The sequence below is a fragment of the Coenobita brevimanus genome, chromosome 14 (genome assembly GCF_032717465.1).
Source record: "Coenobita brevimanus isolate Jiangsu-jjx chromosome 14, ASM3271746v2, whole genome shotgun sequence".
NCBI classification, from domain to species: Eukaryota; Metazoa; Arthropoda; class Malacostraca; order Decapoda; family Coenobitidae; genus Coenobita; species Coenobita brevimanus.
Window position 1 is genome coordinate 14786841 of NC_136967.1, and position 18439 is coordinate 14805279.

The following is an 18439-nucleotide window of genomic DNA, read 5'->3' on the forward strand; positions in this document are numbered from 1 at the left end:
AATATGAACGTGATGAACCAAATCGATTGTGTAATTGGAAATAATGAGGTGAAGAATGTAGAAAATTTTAAATATCTGGGAACAATTGTATCATCTAATGGATCATTAAAAAATGAAACTGAGGAGAGGATTAGACAGGCTTGATGAGCTGTTGGAATGTTGAAATCTGTTTGGAATAATAATATGCTTTCAGTGCATGCTAAGGTAAAAATTTACAAGACCATGGTTAGACCAATTTTAATATATGGGCGAGTCATGGTACAGTACAATTGCAACAGATCAGAAAGTATTAGGATTTGAGAATAAAATATTGAGAAGGATTCTTGGGGTAAAGTGGTAAGACAGAGTTACAAATGAAAGAGGCTATTACGAGAGTGGAACCAGTTGATGAATATGTGAGGCTGTCTCGCAGGAAATGGCTGGGGCACATATGTAGAAAAGAAGGCAGTTTAATACAGGATGTGCCAGAGTGGACTGCTAGAGGAAAAAGAGGAAGAGGTAGGCCGAGGGAAACCTGGCTGAGGACAATGAAAAGAAAAGTGGGAGAGTAGTGCTGGTGAGACCTGAAGGAGATGGAAAGAGACAAATATTGGTGGAGAGAGTTCATCGAGGCCCTATGCATCCTGTGGGGTGCTACAGGAAGTGATATATATATATATATATATATATATATATATATATATATATATATATATATATACTTGCTTACAGCAGTTTGCTAAGTTCATTGCTGATAAACTTACCAGCTTAAGATAAAGTCTCAATGACTGTCAGACAACAGCACTAACTAGGCTAATGGAAATCTAATGCTAACCTTGTTCCCTGTGCTTGCTGGGTTGACTGCAAGTAGTTTATTACGAAACTTAATTATGAAACTTAGGGTAATGAGTTCTCAGACTATCTTCAATCCATATATTTTCAGTCATACAGATTGTATTATATATTTTACATATTAAAATCTTCATCAGGGTATAAACATTGCAAAAATAAACATCTGTGAAGAAGGAACATCAACAGGTTAGGGTTGAGGATTTCACAGTGCAGGTGTGGCATCCCGGGCTGCCCACCACAGCCACCTTTACCACATTCACTGAAAATCATTTGGCACTCTAAACAACTGCCTTCCAAGTGGTCATTCACGAATGTTGCTGCCACCAACACAAGACACATGTAACACAGCTTGCCACCAACTGTCAACACTTGAAACTGTCTTGACGACTGGCCACTAGATGCCAACACTAGGAGTTGTTACAAAATACTGGCCACTAAATGCCATCATTCACCATTGTTTAAGGTACCGGTCACCAGCTGTTACCGTTTACTAATGCATGGCTCAACAGATGATCACACACTTTTTTTGCATTCACTGTCTAATGCACCAGATGGCCAATTTCTTGTGTTGTGTTATCTTCACTCCACTGAACACATCAATACTCTTGTCCACCAGCTGATACTCGCACATGCTCCTGCATCCAGCTGGTCCCACTTACAGATGACAGTAGAGGCCCACTGCATCCTGACCAGTCTGTTGTTTGTAAGTGTAGTTACTTCACTAATTCCTAAAACAAGAAACAGTCTTTATGGAAAACCAAGTAGCTAAAAGCTACTTGCTCTCCAGTTTACTAAGCTGTTATGAAATACACCTAGTACTGCCTCTGAAATATGTGATGTTTTGATAGACAAAAGGTTTTATATGCCGGTATATTATATATATATATATATATATATATATATATATATATATATATATATATATATATATATATATGCTCTGGATGTTTGCAAATTGTTTCACTTGATCTTGAGATCAACAACAACAATGTTACCCCAATGTAACACATAGTCTGGGTCATTAAGAACAATAAAGGCGGGGCTGATAATGTTCTTTATTTTCAGAAATTCATATCACCATGATTGTATTAACAAACTGCATTGTTTTCAGTCTTAGTTAATACGTATTTTTCTATTTTGTCCCAAAACTATTTATGATAATAGTCTACTCAATATTGTTTCTAGTTGGCTGAAAATAAAGAACTAGATTATGGTACAAACTTTTTTTATGACTAAGTGAGAAATTGCTATTACACTATGTAAGCTTTCAGTTATGGCCAGAACTACTGTTACCACAAACAATACTCTGAAATTAACTCACCTCCATGAAAATAATGGACAACAGGATTCCATTAAAAGAGAGGTAGAAGTTCCAGCAGATGAGGCGGTGGAAGAAACCTTCAGGAAGACGAAGATATTTATCACCTTGCTCACACTCGCACTCCGGCTCTAAGATTTGATAAAACAAGAGAAAAAAAAATTTACAAGAGAATCAGTAAACTTTACACAGTATGTGTTGCCACCGGCTGATCTTTTATTGTAAGTGACTATTCAGTATTATTTACGTATTTTTCTTGTTACTTCACCTTATCTATTAGAACACAGTTTTACTATTCAATCGTACAACCGACTATTTATAAAGCTAAAGAACCTGCAGGGTATCGTCAAATTTGTGGAACAAAGCAAAAATTCTGAGGCAGCATAGCAAACATCAGAACTCCATCTGCTTCTTTGACACTGTTAACATAATATGTTCATATTCACCATTCAAGGTAGTTCATCGTCGTCTGCTTTTAGCAAGGTGCAGCAACAATGTTTTTGCCTCTGTGTGTAATTCACCGGGTCGGTCAGGATCACTTGATGGTCGTGATCGTGAGCTTTTACCCTCCCGGAAGGGAGCTGAGAGCTCATATAGTCCGATCTAAGGGCAAGGCTGTGACCTTCACACACGCACACACCCGTCCCCTTGCTCAAGGGGGACAGTAACCACCCACTTTGTCAGTGAAACTTTTCGCAACCTGAGCGAGGCGCGAACTCCCGTCCACCAGTTGGCAAGCGAGAACGTTACCACTGCACCAGCGAGCGGTGTGTGTGTGTGTGTGTGTGTGTGTGTGTGTGTGTGTGTGTGTGTGTGTGTGTGTGTGTGTGTGTGTGTGTGTGTGTGTGTGTGTGTGTGTGTGTGTGTTTCCATTATACCTCACAAACGGCTTGAGCTATCAGCATGAAACCTTCAGGGTATCAAAATATGGCCAAAATCTTGGCCGAGTTCGCAAATGGGCACTCAAGGTCAAGGTCAAGGTCGCCAAAATGGCTGCCATAGGCAAACTAGTTTTTATGGCCCGCCTTTAGAACCATTATATCACATGAACGGTTTGAGCTATCAACATGAAACCTTCACGATATCAAGATATGGCCAATATCTTCGCCGAATTCGATAATGGACCCTCGGGGTCAAGGTCAAGGTCACCAGAATGGCTGCCAAAGCTCAACTAGATTTTATCGCCCGCCTTCAACAACATTATATTTCAAGAACGGTTTGAGAAATCAACCTGAAACCTTCAGGGTATAAAGATATGGCCAAAATCTTGGACTTGGCCAACTACATGTTCTGACGGGCGATTGGTATTCGGGCCCGAATGTTTTTATTTCATTTTTTTATGCAGACACAGTTCACCCAAACGCTCAAATGTTCATAAACAATGCTTTTTTTCGGGGATGCCTGTACTGTAAACTTTCCTGCATTAATATTAGAAGGAATTAAACTTTAGAATTAACAAAGAAGTACTCACGGTTATTTCACAACGGAACGAAAAACACATCATAAATAAATGTACCGTTTCTGTGGTCCAGCCCAGGCAAACATTAATTTTTGCTAAGAAACTTCTCTGTAGACTCGAAAAAATGTATGTAGACTATAATGCACTGAAGTTTACACTAGGTACTAAACTGATGTTAACAGAAAAAATTGGGAATTTAAATATTCCAACCAGCACAAGGACAAGTGTCTTCATACTTAAAGGTTGATATATGGAAGAAATTTGACGCTGCTTTGTGACTTTGGAAACTGACCAATTGAATCCAAATATCACCCGATTTGTCAAGTGACCACAAGCTTCCTTACAAAGCTTTGATAATTTCTGACAAAAACCTTCCATGGGCATTCTTTGGCAGACTCAAACTGTGGCAGATGGCAGGAGGTGCAAGGAGGGAGGAGGATGTAAATATAACTTTTCACGAATATTTGAACAGACCACCTATGCATTCATGACAAACTTGGTTAAGACTGACGCAGAGGTTAAGTATACGATGACAGACCAAACAAATTAAGGCAGTCAGGAAAAAAAGCAAACCTGCCGTTTATCAGTGTACAGTTCAGGGCACGATTATGCAGAAACAGTACAGGTATAACTTTCTTACCATACCCGCAAGGCTAATTGATGTTCGTTCATATTCGTTATTTTACACACACACACACACACACACACACACACAAACATAATACATAAAGCTTACTTTGGCGATGCCATCTGAACCACATGCACCCAAACAAATAAAATGCACACAAACAACCATACGCAAAAGAAACACAACACACAGATAAACAAACATATGTTTTTATACAAACACTTAAGACACACACACAAACAAACATAATACACTCTGTTTTTGAGACTGCATATGAACACACACACACACACACACACACACAACAATGCTGTTCTAATGAACGCGTTAAACAACACTAGCGCGCATGCACACACACACACACACACACACACACACACACACACACACACACACACACACACACACACACACACACAACCTTTACCTTGGCGATGGCATCTGAGGTGAGCCAGGCCTTGTCCAACACAGCCCATGCTCCCACATCCAGTGACAGGTCGGCCAGGTCTAACACAGCATCACTGAAAACATAAAGACTCACGTTTTAGGGTCCTCTCGCTGGCATTTTTGTCTTCGAAGCACATTTTCGTCAAAGAGTTATTTTGCATTCAACACCTAACATCACAGAAAACATCGGGAATCTAAAGACACCTACTCTCTTTGGCATAGTTCTCATAGCACCTCTTCTTCGGCGATTTATTTTTGCACATTGCACATAACACAGACAATAAAAACATCGAAAATGAGGTTACGGGCTCCTACTCTCGTTGGCCCAGGAGTCTTCCGTAACACCTCTTCCTTGGCGATTTATTTTGCACATTACACGCTTACAGTCTCGTGCATATTTGGGGTGTTTTATGTTGACACAGTACGCATCAGTAACATACGAAAAGATTATAGAGCAGTAAAATGTAAGATATATCGCAGGGGAAGAGGCGTCGCTAAATCCTCGAAGCCAATGAGAACGCACCCTTAACTTAGCTTGGCCCAGAGTTTTGTCTTTTTGCAATTTATTATGTGTAACTGAATAGCAGAATAAGACAATACTATAGCTCAACACCCTTCCCACAGCATGTCTTCGTGATCAGCATCGTATTCTAGTATTACTCTTGTGTTACATACAAGATGGAGAGATGGCAGTTTTAGGGCAGCTTAGTTACTAAATTATCAGTAATTGGTATCTGACAAACTCCTATGCTAGATCATAATTCTATACGGTTCATTTTCAAATCTGTCCTGACTCAGATACTGTATAGTCAGTGACATAAGTTCTCCCTAATATTCCGCTGTTTCTGCTTCATGCTGGCAGGTATGTCTGTTACTTTTTTCCTTGATGCACCATACCAGAGCGTCATTTATAAACCTATCTCACCTTAGGGACTTTCGTCAGTACAAAGCAGTGAGAAGAAATGGTGAAACGTATGGAGAACTGATATCGCTGACTACATGTGAGTACGTGACCTACCATTCCGTTTGCTCATGGCCACGGTGTTCCCCGGCAAGATGGCCACAGACTCTACACACCTTGGCGCCCCAACAACCGCTGTCTCCACCACTCCCATATCTTCATCCTCACACAGGCCTTCATCACCTACAACAACATGTTAGGTGGCTGATATAGTGAGGATCTACAGTAAAACAACATTCCTGGCAAAAGTGCAGAATTAGAATACCGGTGCTCGTACATGATAGGACTAAAATCTGTTTTCTTAATTACTAACTAAACGATGAGAAAAAATTTGAGTTTTTTTTTTCTTTCGATCAAACAGATGGTTAAGAGAGCCATCATCTGCAAACAGCAAGAGTATGTAAACAAAGAGTGTTGTTGGAGTTTCTCAAGAGACCGGGAACGTGATGTAAGAATAAATTCAGTACAATCAATGTTTAATCATATGGACATTTCGAATAACGTAACCAGTACTTTATTGAACTTACTTTTGAACCTGAGAATATACCACATTCTTATTACTTTACCTTCAAGCATTGCACTCGGCATTAGCCCAAAATAAAATCTCGACAGAACCAGCAGAAAACATATTGTACATGTTCCCAGCGTTGGACAGTGTAATTATATTCCATTTCAAACAATTAAAAACCAAGACCTACATGACTACTTAACAACTGCCAACGCATGTCACTGCAGTGTTGACTTTATTACCGATTATACTGAAACTACGAAGGAAGTACTGAACCAATAGGATTAGTCTCAGTTCTTGGGGTCTCTCCTATGTTGAACTGTCTGAAGACAGTGGCGGTCTTAATATTAATACCTGGGGGCAAAGGACCAGACAAGCCCCAAGTCTTTGACGGTCCCTTATGGAATACTTATGATGATTAGATTCAATTAGCCTGCATATCACATTACACAATGCAGTCAGGTGTGAAACACAGAAGATAGGCATGTTCCATCTTCAGTTATAAAAATTTATAGTTTGCCTATGCCTTCTCCTTGTCGGTTCTAATAATAAAACCGTGGGAAATGAGCTAAATATACCCACCCATTCAAATCCTACCAGTTTAAGTACTTAGCCTCACCTGCGTCGTGAATGATGTCTGGGTTGGTCACTGTGTGGAGGTCGTGGCTGCAGGTGTCGTCCCCTCCGCCCACATGCACACTGGTGAGGGGGGGCGGCGACTCCCCCTCCGATGTGAGGTTCTGTGGGTGTGATCGGTGGGAGTAGTGAGCCAGCACCAGCCCCACCACCACCACAACCAGCACGCCCCCCACGCCACCCACCACCCCGCCAACCACGGGGGGTATCAACATTCCTTCTTCTGGAGGACCTGTTACATGCAAAGAAAAATAATTATTCTACAGTGTACAGCAAACAATGAATAGTGCTGTTATTCTCTCTTACCATTACATTCTACATCACAAAAAGAATTATATATATATATATATATATATATATATATATATATATATATATATATATATATATATATATATAAAGTGGTAGGTGGTGGCGACCGTCATCCACTCACGTGATGTAGTGCTGCCTACTTCTTCCTTAGCCTTTATCATTCTCTTTCTGTGCCTGCCCTCCTCTCTTCCTGTTTCTCCCATCTTTCCTGTCGCTTCTTATTGCTTCTCTTTCCTTTACATGTGGCTTTACATTGAGTGACAAGCCAAATGGTTTCCTGTAAGCCAAGAAACCATTTACAACGCTGGGTGGTAACCATATAACAAAACCAGACATGCTCCTTACGTGTCAGCAAGTGGGTTGGTGGAGGGTTAGTGCCCCTCCCCGTAAAAAAAAAAAATAACTCAAAGTCAAATGGCCACCCTTTACGGGATTATGGCGTCTGGCAATATATATATATATATATATATATATATATATATATATATATATATATATATATATATATATATATATATATATATATATATATATATATATATATATATATATATATATATATATATATATATATATATATATATATATATATATATATATATATATATATATATATATATACATGGGGCAATGTAGGATTGGATTTTATACATACTGTGTATATATATATATATATATATATATATATATATATATATATATATATATATATATATATATATACACACACACACACAATACTATAGAATGTATCCTGTTTCAAATCCATACTATTTTCTATTGCCATCCATTGAAAACGATGAAAATGGCACAAGATTTACATAGAAAAACATATTGGAAAACAATGCTCCAGTTCGGTTTCACCGAATCTATGAGCAAAGGTACTTCATTTTGTTGAGGATGAAGTCAAACGTGCTTGATACATTAGTACACCTCCTGACACGAGGCTAACATTACAGTCACTAGACATACTGTAGTTAGATACCTTTCCCATATAAGCCCGAGAAAAATAAAATTCTAGAATATACCTTCATCCAGGTAGCAACAATCGTAAATACCACACAAAAACAAAGCTGATGCTGCTACTAAGTACCTGACTCTTTTGGACCTATCATTATCCAAGTGCCTTAGTTTTCGCTGTTATAACTGGGATGAGCAAGCTCAACCAAAAAGTGAATGAGAAAAACAAAAGTACCAACAGAGTGGCCAGCAAAAACGGACCACACTTTCAGTCACCCACGATTCATGCCTATGTTCTCTATTCAAGGAAGTCTCACTCACCCATGCGTTTCTCGGCCACCTTCATGATATCGGCCTCTAGCTTGACTGAAGGACTGTTGCCCCTGGAGTTGACGGCTCTCACCACCAGCACCACGCCCATCCCTGGCTCCAGTCCTCGCACCACAAACTCCGGGGCCAGACTGGTGAATGGAGGGAAACAAAAGCAGTGCTCTCACCTTCCACGTAAAATGCACACTCTTGTACTCAGATCCTAACCCATTCAGCCAAGGCATGTCTCATTATATTATTCTTGATATATTTGTACGATAGTTGATTCCAATTCTCGTACCGCGAACTCCAACGCAAGGCTGGTGCAAATGGAGGTAGGGCTCATCCTTTCCCAAGCCTTCCTCTCTAACAAAAGCAAGGTTCTATTTTCTTTCATACGAAATTATTTCAGATCAATGTCAACTATAATCCTCTGCTTTAGAAAAAATAAAATAAAAATATATGCCTATTCCAGACCAAACATTTTTTTCTACTCAGTTCCAAAAACATATATAAACACATTGTCCATTTCCAATCCAAAACCCATCCCTTCACCGATATTCAATAAAATACAGACAGCGTTCCATCTTTTCCAGACCAACGATCCATCCTTTCACTCGATTGGGGGGGGGGGGGAATATCCGATCCTGTCTATGTCCAGTGCCCATTCTTCCACTTGGTTCCAGAAAAATAAGCATCTGACTATATTTCAAAAACATTTCCAGTTTTAAATTCTATTGCTGAGCACAGGCTCTAAATTCCACCCACTCCGAAGAAATACGGTTGCCATATCCTCCTGGTCAAGACCTCCCATATTTATAGCAGCATAGGAAATTTTAAACCTCTCTCTCAGTTTAGAGTATAAATCAAAGTCTGTCCTGTAATACAAGGACAAACTTACTCTCCAACATTAAAAAAGAAAAAAAACATGATCTAGAGTCAAAATTTGTCATGACAAACTGAACTCCTAACATTGTCTTATTCCGCTGAAGGCATAGAAACCACATACCTTACAAGCAGCTTTGTTTAGGAATGATTAAACAAATAAATGAATAAATGTTTTGTTTCACACGACATCAATACACAGCACCACCTCACATTCTACAACCAAGTTCCATAATCCATTCTACTCTAGAAATTAGCAAACAATAACCATTACACCCCATTTCAAACCAGCACTTAATATCCCACCCTCTTCTACAACACAAGTTCAATACCTCACCCCTTTTGAAATAAAACTTCGCATCTAGCTGTATTACTATACTGAAACTCAATGTCCTAACTTATTTCCGAACAAATCAATATCCCTGCTTGCTTTAGAGCAAAACTCATTATTACACTGTATCACAAATAAATCACACCCCACACTATTCCAAAGCAAAAACTCAATATCCCATAATATTTCAGAATAAAATCAACACCAACTACAATCTAGTCGGATAACTCATTATCACACTCCGTTTCATAATCAAAATACACTATTCCAAATTTCAAAACTTAATATCGAAGACTTCCATTTCAAGAATCATTATCTCCACCTTCAGCAAGAAAAAAAAATCAACATTCTTCATTATTCCTATTCTAGGCCAACCAATAACCCCAGTTCCTACCCTGCTACTGAATATCAATACAGGTATAATACTCCACCCATTCCAGAAAAAGTTTAAATACGAGTATATTACTGCACACCAGAATAAAAGTATCCTTTCCATTTCTTGAATTGCTACATATATATATATATATATATATATATATATATATATATATATATATATATATATATATATATATACACACACACACACACTTTCAGACCATGACCTGAACATCTCACCCACTTCCAAAACAAACAACAGCCCACTTAATGAAGGTATCCCACCCTATCAACGAATATGAACTCAAGGCGCATCTTCCAAAGCATCAGCCCAGTCTCCTATCCGATTCCATTATAAAGAAGTGATACTCCACCTAATCCATCCGCATAATCCCAACGTCCTTCTCCACTTCGGAATGAAAGGTCAACATCCTTCTCACCTCTAGACTACAACCCAACATCTCACCATTTCTAGATGAAGAAAGCAAACAAGTCATCCTAATACAAAACATATCACCTTTCTTTTTATTGCTGACTTAGCCGGCTTCCTAACACATCCACCTTACCAGCTTGTTTCTATATATGGCTGCTCATACTTCTCTTGTAAGTCATATATGCATATTGGACCGATATTAGAAAGATATATATTACTTCCAAATGAATATCAGGGCATATGAAATATAAATCAGTACGGAAAGGGTTCTGCACAGCGTCCATAATGCAGCATAGTTTTTCATTATTTATGTTATTTCTTATCTGTAGGTAAGTCACCAGTATCATCACATAGGAATTTGTACTGTTCTGATACTTACGAAGCAACATTCCAACAAACTGTCTCGTCTGTGAAAGATCCTAGGGCCAATTCTCAAAACACATGAAAAATGATCGCTGAAACCCAATTACAACAGTTCACTCTCAGTCGATGAAGCTGGGAAAGAATTCGAAAAATTCCTCCCCGTTGCTGTTCCTCTTCATGACATTACTGACCAGCACGAACTTTTAGCTTTATGAATTACTCCATTCCAGCCCCACTACAGAACACCATCGCATTTCTGTGTAACATGCCTTTTTTACCCAGGCCTCAACAGCTTGTCCGAGAGTTAGCTGTTTCGTTTGCTTTTTTTTTTTCCTGTGTCCATGGTAATGGTGCTTCAAGCAATGGTCATGAACACCACTACATACCTCTTATCGTCTACAAGTGATCTGTCTCCATAAGTACAGACAAAATAATCCTCTAATCAACAAATACAAATTATATCCAATGGAATTTGCTGAATTTACATATTTACAAGTAATGAATTTTTAAAATTCATTCTGTAAATCTTACTGCACTTTTTTTTTTGTGTGTGTGTGCAACTGCGCCAACCACATCGTCAGTTAGATGTTAGTTATCTCGTTTGCCAGCATACATAGCTTGCCAAAGAAAAAAGTTGAACAGAAGTGACTGTGCTTCAACGGTTGTTGCTGGGGTGGTGAAGTGGTAGGGCAGCGGGCTGCTGACCGAAAGGACGCTTGATCAAACTCAGACTGCGGCATGGAACAGTTTGGAGACTGGAACTTTGTTAAAACAGCCTAAACAGAATCTTCACAAGACCCACTGAAATGTCATAAAACCGTCCCTAATAAAAACATCATAACCACTGACTTTCAATATAGTATTAGCGTCCAAATAGTAACAGATTAAGGTGTACAGTATAATGCCAATTGATACTTGTAGGAGGACTAGTGGGCCTAAGGGAACAGTCTTGTCTGTGCCTAGAGTCAGATGCATCAGTGTTAAACTACTTTACAAAATAAGTAAAATATTATTGCGTTAGTGGCAGTATTATCTCCCACCAACGATTTAAAAGACGAAACTGTGTAAACTGTGCAAACATTGTTTTTAATAAATATATAAGTACAAATCTAAAGTTAGAATACAGGTTGTTCCGTTGCAGTCAGACCGGTGAATGGTCGAGATTCTTTTTTTTTACGGACTTTCCATAATATTATAAATCCACTGCGTTCACTGCCTGCAAGTTGATGACCAATTTCGTACTCGTGAACCCCATAAGGCTGGCACGGGTGGAGGCAAGTGAGACAAACGGGGAAGCCTGGCCCAACTCTTATCATAGTCCGGGATAATTGCAGGCCGGGTGAATTTAGCTCATGCAACTGTTGGTGAACTGCTGCACCGCCGACCAACACGCGAGCTGACTGCTGAGCTGGCGCTGAGGGAGGCAGGGAGGATGGTGATAGAATGGGGGAGGGGAAGGCGGGGTGCTGGGGGAATGGGGGAAAAGGGGGAGAGGGGAGGTGATGATAGAGTGAGGGAAAGCGAGGTGGGATGCAGGAGAGGTGGGAGGGAAAAGGGGGAAAGGTGGAGGTGAAAACGAGAAAGGAGGAGAGGATAAATGAGGGAACTGGGGAAGGGGGAGGGGAAGGAGTGGGAGAGATGTTGGAAAAGGAGAAGTGAGTGAGTAGGGGGAACATAGGAAGTGGGGGTCGGTGGGACAGGGGGAGAGGCACGATGTGGTGGATGGGTGGAGGTGAATAGGGTAGAGCAGAAGGAGGTGACGGAAGAGATGAGATGAGAAGAGACGTGAGGAAGAGATGAAGGTGGTTGAGTGGGAGAGTCTGAGGGAAGGAGAGGATGCGGTGATGGGACTGGGAGATGTGAGAGGAGGGATAGGTGACAGAGAGGTGCAAATGGTGGAGTGGGAGAGCTTGGAGGGGGGAGATAATGGAGTGGAGGTTCATGAGAGGGAGGACGAGGTAATGGAGTGGGAGTTCATGACGAGGAGGAGGAGGAATTAATGGAGTGAAAGAGGTGAAGGAGTAGAGGTGAGAGTGAGGGGAAGGAAGAGGAAGAGGTGGAGGTGATGAAGTGCGGGAGGTGAGGGGCAAGGGGGATGATAATGCTGTAAGGAAGGTGAGGGGCGGAATGAGGAAGAGGTAAGACAGAGGAGGCGATGAGAAGAGGGAAGGGGAGGGGGAGGGTGGGGAGAGGTGATGGGATGGGAGAAGTGAGGGGAAAGGAGGGGTGGGGTAGAGATGAATATTCAGGAAGAGAAGTGAGGAAGAAGAGATGTGGAAGGAAAATTAGAACGGAGAAATGACAGGAGAGACAGAAAAGGTGGGAAAAGTGGCAAGAAGTTAAAATAAATACAGTAATAATAATAATAATAATAATAATAATAATAATAAAGGAAAAAGTAAAATTGGGGCACGGATAAATAAGGATGAAAGATTTATGTGAGTGGAAAGGTGACGATGAAGCATAAGATAAGGGAGGGAGAGCCTGAGGTGAGGTAAGGAGAAGGGAACAGGAGCGTAAGAGGAGAGGAGAAGAAGAGGGATGAAGAGAATGAGAGGCGTGAAGGGAGAGGAGGAGTGGCGTGAGGGGTGGCGGAGCGTGAAGGAAAGAGAGGGAAGATGAGGGGATGGTTTGAGAAGTAGGCTGAAGCTAGAGGTAAGGGAGATAAGAGAAAGAAGGAAGGAAGGAAAGAGAATGGAGGGAGGTGACACCTAAATCCAGAAGGGAGATGTGGAGGCTTACAGTGAGGGGATGAGGTGAGAAACAGTGAGGAGAAGAGAGGGCCAAAGGAAAAAAGAGATACGGAAGTCTGAGAAGAGGTGAGGCTGAGGACGGTCGAAACAAAGGATAGAAAAATATGTGAGAGGGGAAGAGAAGTAAATAAGAAAACACGATTGATGCTTAGGCGTGTAGAGAATCTGAATGGGAGAAAAATTATTCATTATGTGGGAGACAAGGTGCGGTTGAAAGAAGAGGGACAGGGAGGTAGGAGAAAGGAGGATGAGGTATAATAAGGAAAGGAATACGACTAAAGTAGTCTCTGAATCCAGAATAAAGTACAGAGAACGATGGCATACACTAATGATTAATAGGAAGCGTTTACGAAGAGATAAATGACTCAAAGAGCGATGAGGAAGGGATGTGATATAATACTAAGAGGAATAGGGTTACGATACTGCACTGCCAGGATGAAGTGGATGGTATAGCGGTGTGAGAAGCGAGCCGTTTCACTTTTTTTTTTTTTTTGGTTATTTATTGCTACAACAGACGACTTTATCCAGCTCAAGAGATACACCCTGCATGAAGGGAATAAACGCCTTCTGTTAAACTCTGTAATATGAAAATCTCCCCCAATATGAATAAAAGGTATGCTGGTAGCTAAAGAAAAATTTCCATATAAGACGTCCTCGAGCAAAAGTGGTAAGAAAACAGGAGGTAGGGAGTGAAGAGGCGAGGGGACTTGTGAAGGGGTGAGAAGAAACGTGAAGAGGGCCTGAGAGGAGGTGATTGCAGGGTGAGAGAGAAATTAGAAGGAGGGGGAGAGGTGAGCTAGGATACAGATTTTTTTTTTTTTTAACTAAGTGTGAGGTAGGCATGGTAAGAAGTCAGAGTGAAGAGGGGAGGAGAGGGAAATGTTTATACAAGGAAAATACGAGACATGAAAGAATGAGTGGTGTAGTGCAGGATTCCGGGGATACTTATGAGGACGTAAAAATCAAGAAAGTAAAAAATGAAGGTATTGTTAAGGAGACTGGAGAAGGTAGATATCAAGGAAGAGGAATAGGTAAGGAATGGTAGAGATAAACAGAAGGAAACTGTAAATGGTGGAAAAATTTGGACTACGATAACATGAAAGTGATGTAAGTATCAAACTGCGAGTAAATAAAAAACAGCGTCTGCGTAAGAGAGAACGTGAGGGAAAGTGTTGTAGATTTACACAAATGTGAACTAGAATACGATAATAAGGAAGAATATTAACTGAAGAGGGAGTGATTGCTGAAAATATTAAAGTAACTGAAAGAGTGACAGTGAATGTGTGAATAAGTAAGGATGAGACTGCTGAGTGAAAGTGAGGATGTGTACTAAGATGAATTAACTTTTTATTGCGTAACAGAGAAAATGAATTATGTTAAGCGAATGTGTGATAACGAATCATAGTGAGTGAATACAAGGGCGAATTGTAGCCTACTGGCTGGAAATGTGATAACGAATTCTGTTGGGAGGTGTGAGGAATGACTTATGCCAGTTGTTAGAGGAAGATCTATGCCAAGTGAAAGTGTGAGAACGAATTATGCTGAGTGAAACTGAGGATGAAAGACTGCGCTGAATAACGTTGACTGAAAGTGTCAGGATGAATTATGAAGAATAAAAGTGTGAGAGCCAATCATGTTAAGTAAGACTGTAGTAATAATAGACTGTGAGGATAAGCGACAGTGTGGAAGCGAACCATGTGCTGAGTGGAAGTTAAGACCCACCTTGAAGTGTTTGAGAGCAGCTCGCCCTCCTCCCATGCCTCCATAACAAAATGCTGCGGCAGGCCCCCGTCCCCGCCTGGCCAGCACGCCACCACCAATGCCTCGCTCGTCTGGTTCGTGATGGAGCAGTTGCGGGGAGACTCTGGGGGCCCTGTGTGGTACTGCTACTGTGATAGAGCACCCAGTTTACGGTGACACAGCTTTCTCCTACCCTTACTTGTAAATATTTCAGACAGTATCACCGTATACTACCCTATATTAAACCTGGCACCGCTCACGCATCAAAGGTCCTTATTCCACACACACCATCACTGTACCTCAGCTTGTAATATTCCACACTCCATCCCCATACCCTACCTGGAACACCATCAGTGTACCCTACCCTGCATTATGGCACACACCATTACTGAACCCTACCCTGTACTAGTTCACACATCATCCCTGCACTTACTCCTATCACACTCTACCATTGTACCTTACTGTGCAAATTATCACAAACCACCAATGTGTCCTAGTCATCATTATATCACACAACATCAATGTACTGTAATCATTATATCACACACCATCACTGTATCCTAATGATCATTATACCACACAACATCACTGTGCTCTAATCATCATTATGTCACACACCATCACTGTACCTTAATCATCATTTTGTCACACATCGTCACTGTATCCTAATCATCATTGCATTATACACCATCACTCTACCCTACGCCGCATGTAACTTTGCATCCTTTGTGTATGAAAGGTTCATTTTCCATAGACACCAGCCATGTATCCTACAACGCACCTTGCTCTGAATTTACTGTATCAAAGGACTGTTTTAAAATTATAACCCATCCATAAATACACTATCCTACCATGCATCGCACTCTAGATTTTGTATGTCGGAGGTCTGGTGCTCAGGAATGATTTCACACAATGTCAGTATAACCCTTCATGCATCACATAATCCACTCACAAAATCATAGAAGCCTAACACACATCACGTTCTATACCATTTATGCATCAAATGATGGTTATTAAATAAATAATCGACTCATGTAATCAACGCACCATACAATATCCCTAAATCTGCAAATTCCGTACACATAAAAAGTTGCCACATATAACTTGCTCATACCATCACTGGCTTACCATACATCATACTATGTACCATTCGTGCATTGCAGGGTCGGAACTGAAATAAAAATGATTCTGTTCATATTACCACTGTGAGCTACAATGAATCAAATTTAGTACCATTATTAGATCAAGGGAACAACGATAAAATAAAAAGTATTTCAGGCAGATCATAATTTGTGGTCTATCGCTTTTCAGTATTCTTTCATTCACTTATCAACGTGCTGGCGCCAAAACAAATAAATGTACAGTAATCCATTCACTTTCATTGTGGACTATACCATGCATCAAACACTGCACCGGTCATATCAAAGATCCAGCTGTACACTTTAAATTATTCACGGTATATCGACACTATGCACTCCAATGCATTCCTGTGTATACATATCATCGTTGTACCAATAAATCACAGCTATGACACCCTTCACACAACCTTCCATCATGCTTCAATGGTGCAAGTGTCACATTGAGAGTTTTTACGCACAACTTCTCCATATTTTTCCCCGTTTCTCTCTCTCTCTCGTTTTTCTCACATTCTTCTTCATATCAGCTTTTCATGCCGTTTTCTTTCCTACCGCGTTCTTTATAACACAGAGTTCTCCCTCCCTCCATCCGTCTGTCATTTTTACGCCGTTCTTCCCTCCATTACTCTCATGCATTGCTTTCGTTCCCACTCTTCTTTGTCCCGTGCCACTACATTCTTTTCCTCCTGCCTCTGTTTATCTGCGTCCCACTGACAAATTTTCCCGTAGATGAATAAAAATGTGTAGTTTGAAAAATATAACAAATACATGCCATCGTACTGAACACCACCTCATTTTTTTCCCTCTTGCTCTGTCTGATTGCCTCATACCTACCAAAGCCAGTTCACAAAGGGTTGCATATCCCCTTTTGCACGAGAAATCTATCGGAAATGAATGAAGTTGTTTGGCGGTAGGGAGGGGAAAAAATGATAAGTCAAAGAATTAAATTACTCTGTGTCCTGTAGTTTACCCCAAACACCTTCGTTGTCAGAGATCTGCCCCAACCTCAGCCAAATCGTTTAACAGCTTTAAAGTTAAGTCTCAGCCCTTCAATACGATGACCTCTTTATAACTGAATTATTGTTGTCAGACGATTTCGTGTAGCTTAGTAAAGCAACCATGTAGTGAAGGGTTTAATAACAGCTTTATCTGACCGCACCAGTTTGATATCTCTAAATTGTAAGAAACCGTTTGGAAATAACAGGAGTATTAAAAAAAAAAAAAAAAAAAAGCCCTAATCATACTGAATTGGGTAAAACACTAGTAAAACGTTACTGATCTCATTTGAGCTGTACAAAATCGTATGAACGTAACAGAAACAGGATTTTTAAAAATACCTTACTGAAGAGGCTTAAAACAAAGTGAAGCCGTACTCTAGGTGCCAGGGTGAACAGAACAGTGCATGAGTTTTGCATCCCTATGTAACTGGCAACCCAGCTTAAGAAAATCATCTTACGGTAGCAGTATTAAGAGTAAACAAGTCGTCACTTTACCAAAGGAATAGAAACACTGGAATTTTACCTGCTAGAAAAAGGTGAATGACGCAAGATTTCTCCCGCATCCCCTGTCTTCTTGGCAGCCCAGCTGAGCAAATTCTCTCGTCGTACCAAAAATATAATTATACCATTAGAATGCTACACGTGATAAAACAGAATGGAACCGTATCCTGTCTGTTTGTATGAGGTACTTGGCACAAAGTTTCTGCACGTCTATCTTGTTGGCGGCCCAGAAGAGCAAACGCTTAGCAGAAGTTGCATCCATTGTGCCACCTCTCCCTGCTCTCCCCCATGCTACTGGGGAATCTGGTAGCGGTCATGAGTGGACTGTCGCACTGCCACATTGCAGAACTTCTATCAGAATTCTTTTATTCCTCGAACTGCATCTATTTGAAACACGCATCCCCAGAGTGGTTTCCCCCCAAACTTCACCCTACGGCTGTTCAAGTCCGTTACAGAATTTTTATAAATGAAGAACGCCTGTAATCTGGTGTAAGGGTTATTTTTTGTTCATTTGTTTTTCTTTCCTCTGTTCATCTTCTGTAAAAAAAAAAA

At 40.4% G+C, this 18439-nt stretch overlaps 1 protein-coding gene across 1 annotated transcript in view; it reads right to left on the reverse strand.

Moving 5' to 3' along the window:
* Positions 1–974: 974 nt before the first annotated feature.
* LOC145419116 (adhesion molecule nephrin-like) overlaps positions 975–18439 on the reverse strand; it is a 322976-nt gene continuing 305511 nt past the window's right edge. The window contains exons 12-18 of the mRNA XM_080287362.1: positions 15235–15385; positions 8382–8521; positions 6772–7020; positions 5702–5827; positions 4664–4757; positions 2153–2280; positions 975–1525 (exon numbers count right to left, since the gene is read on the reverse strand). Of these exons, the coding sequence (XP_080143488.1) occupies positions 4744–4757; positions 5702–5827; positions 6772–7020; positions 8382–8521; positions 15235–15385 (680 nt within the window). The 3' untranslated portion in view covers positions 975–1525; positions 2153–2280; positions 4664–4743. The remainder of the gene's footprint in view (positions 1526–2152; positions 2281–4663; positions 4758–5701; positions 5828–6771; positions 7021–8381; positions 8522–15234; positions 15386–18439) is intronic.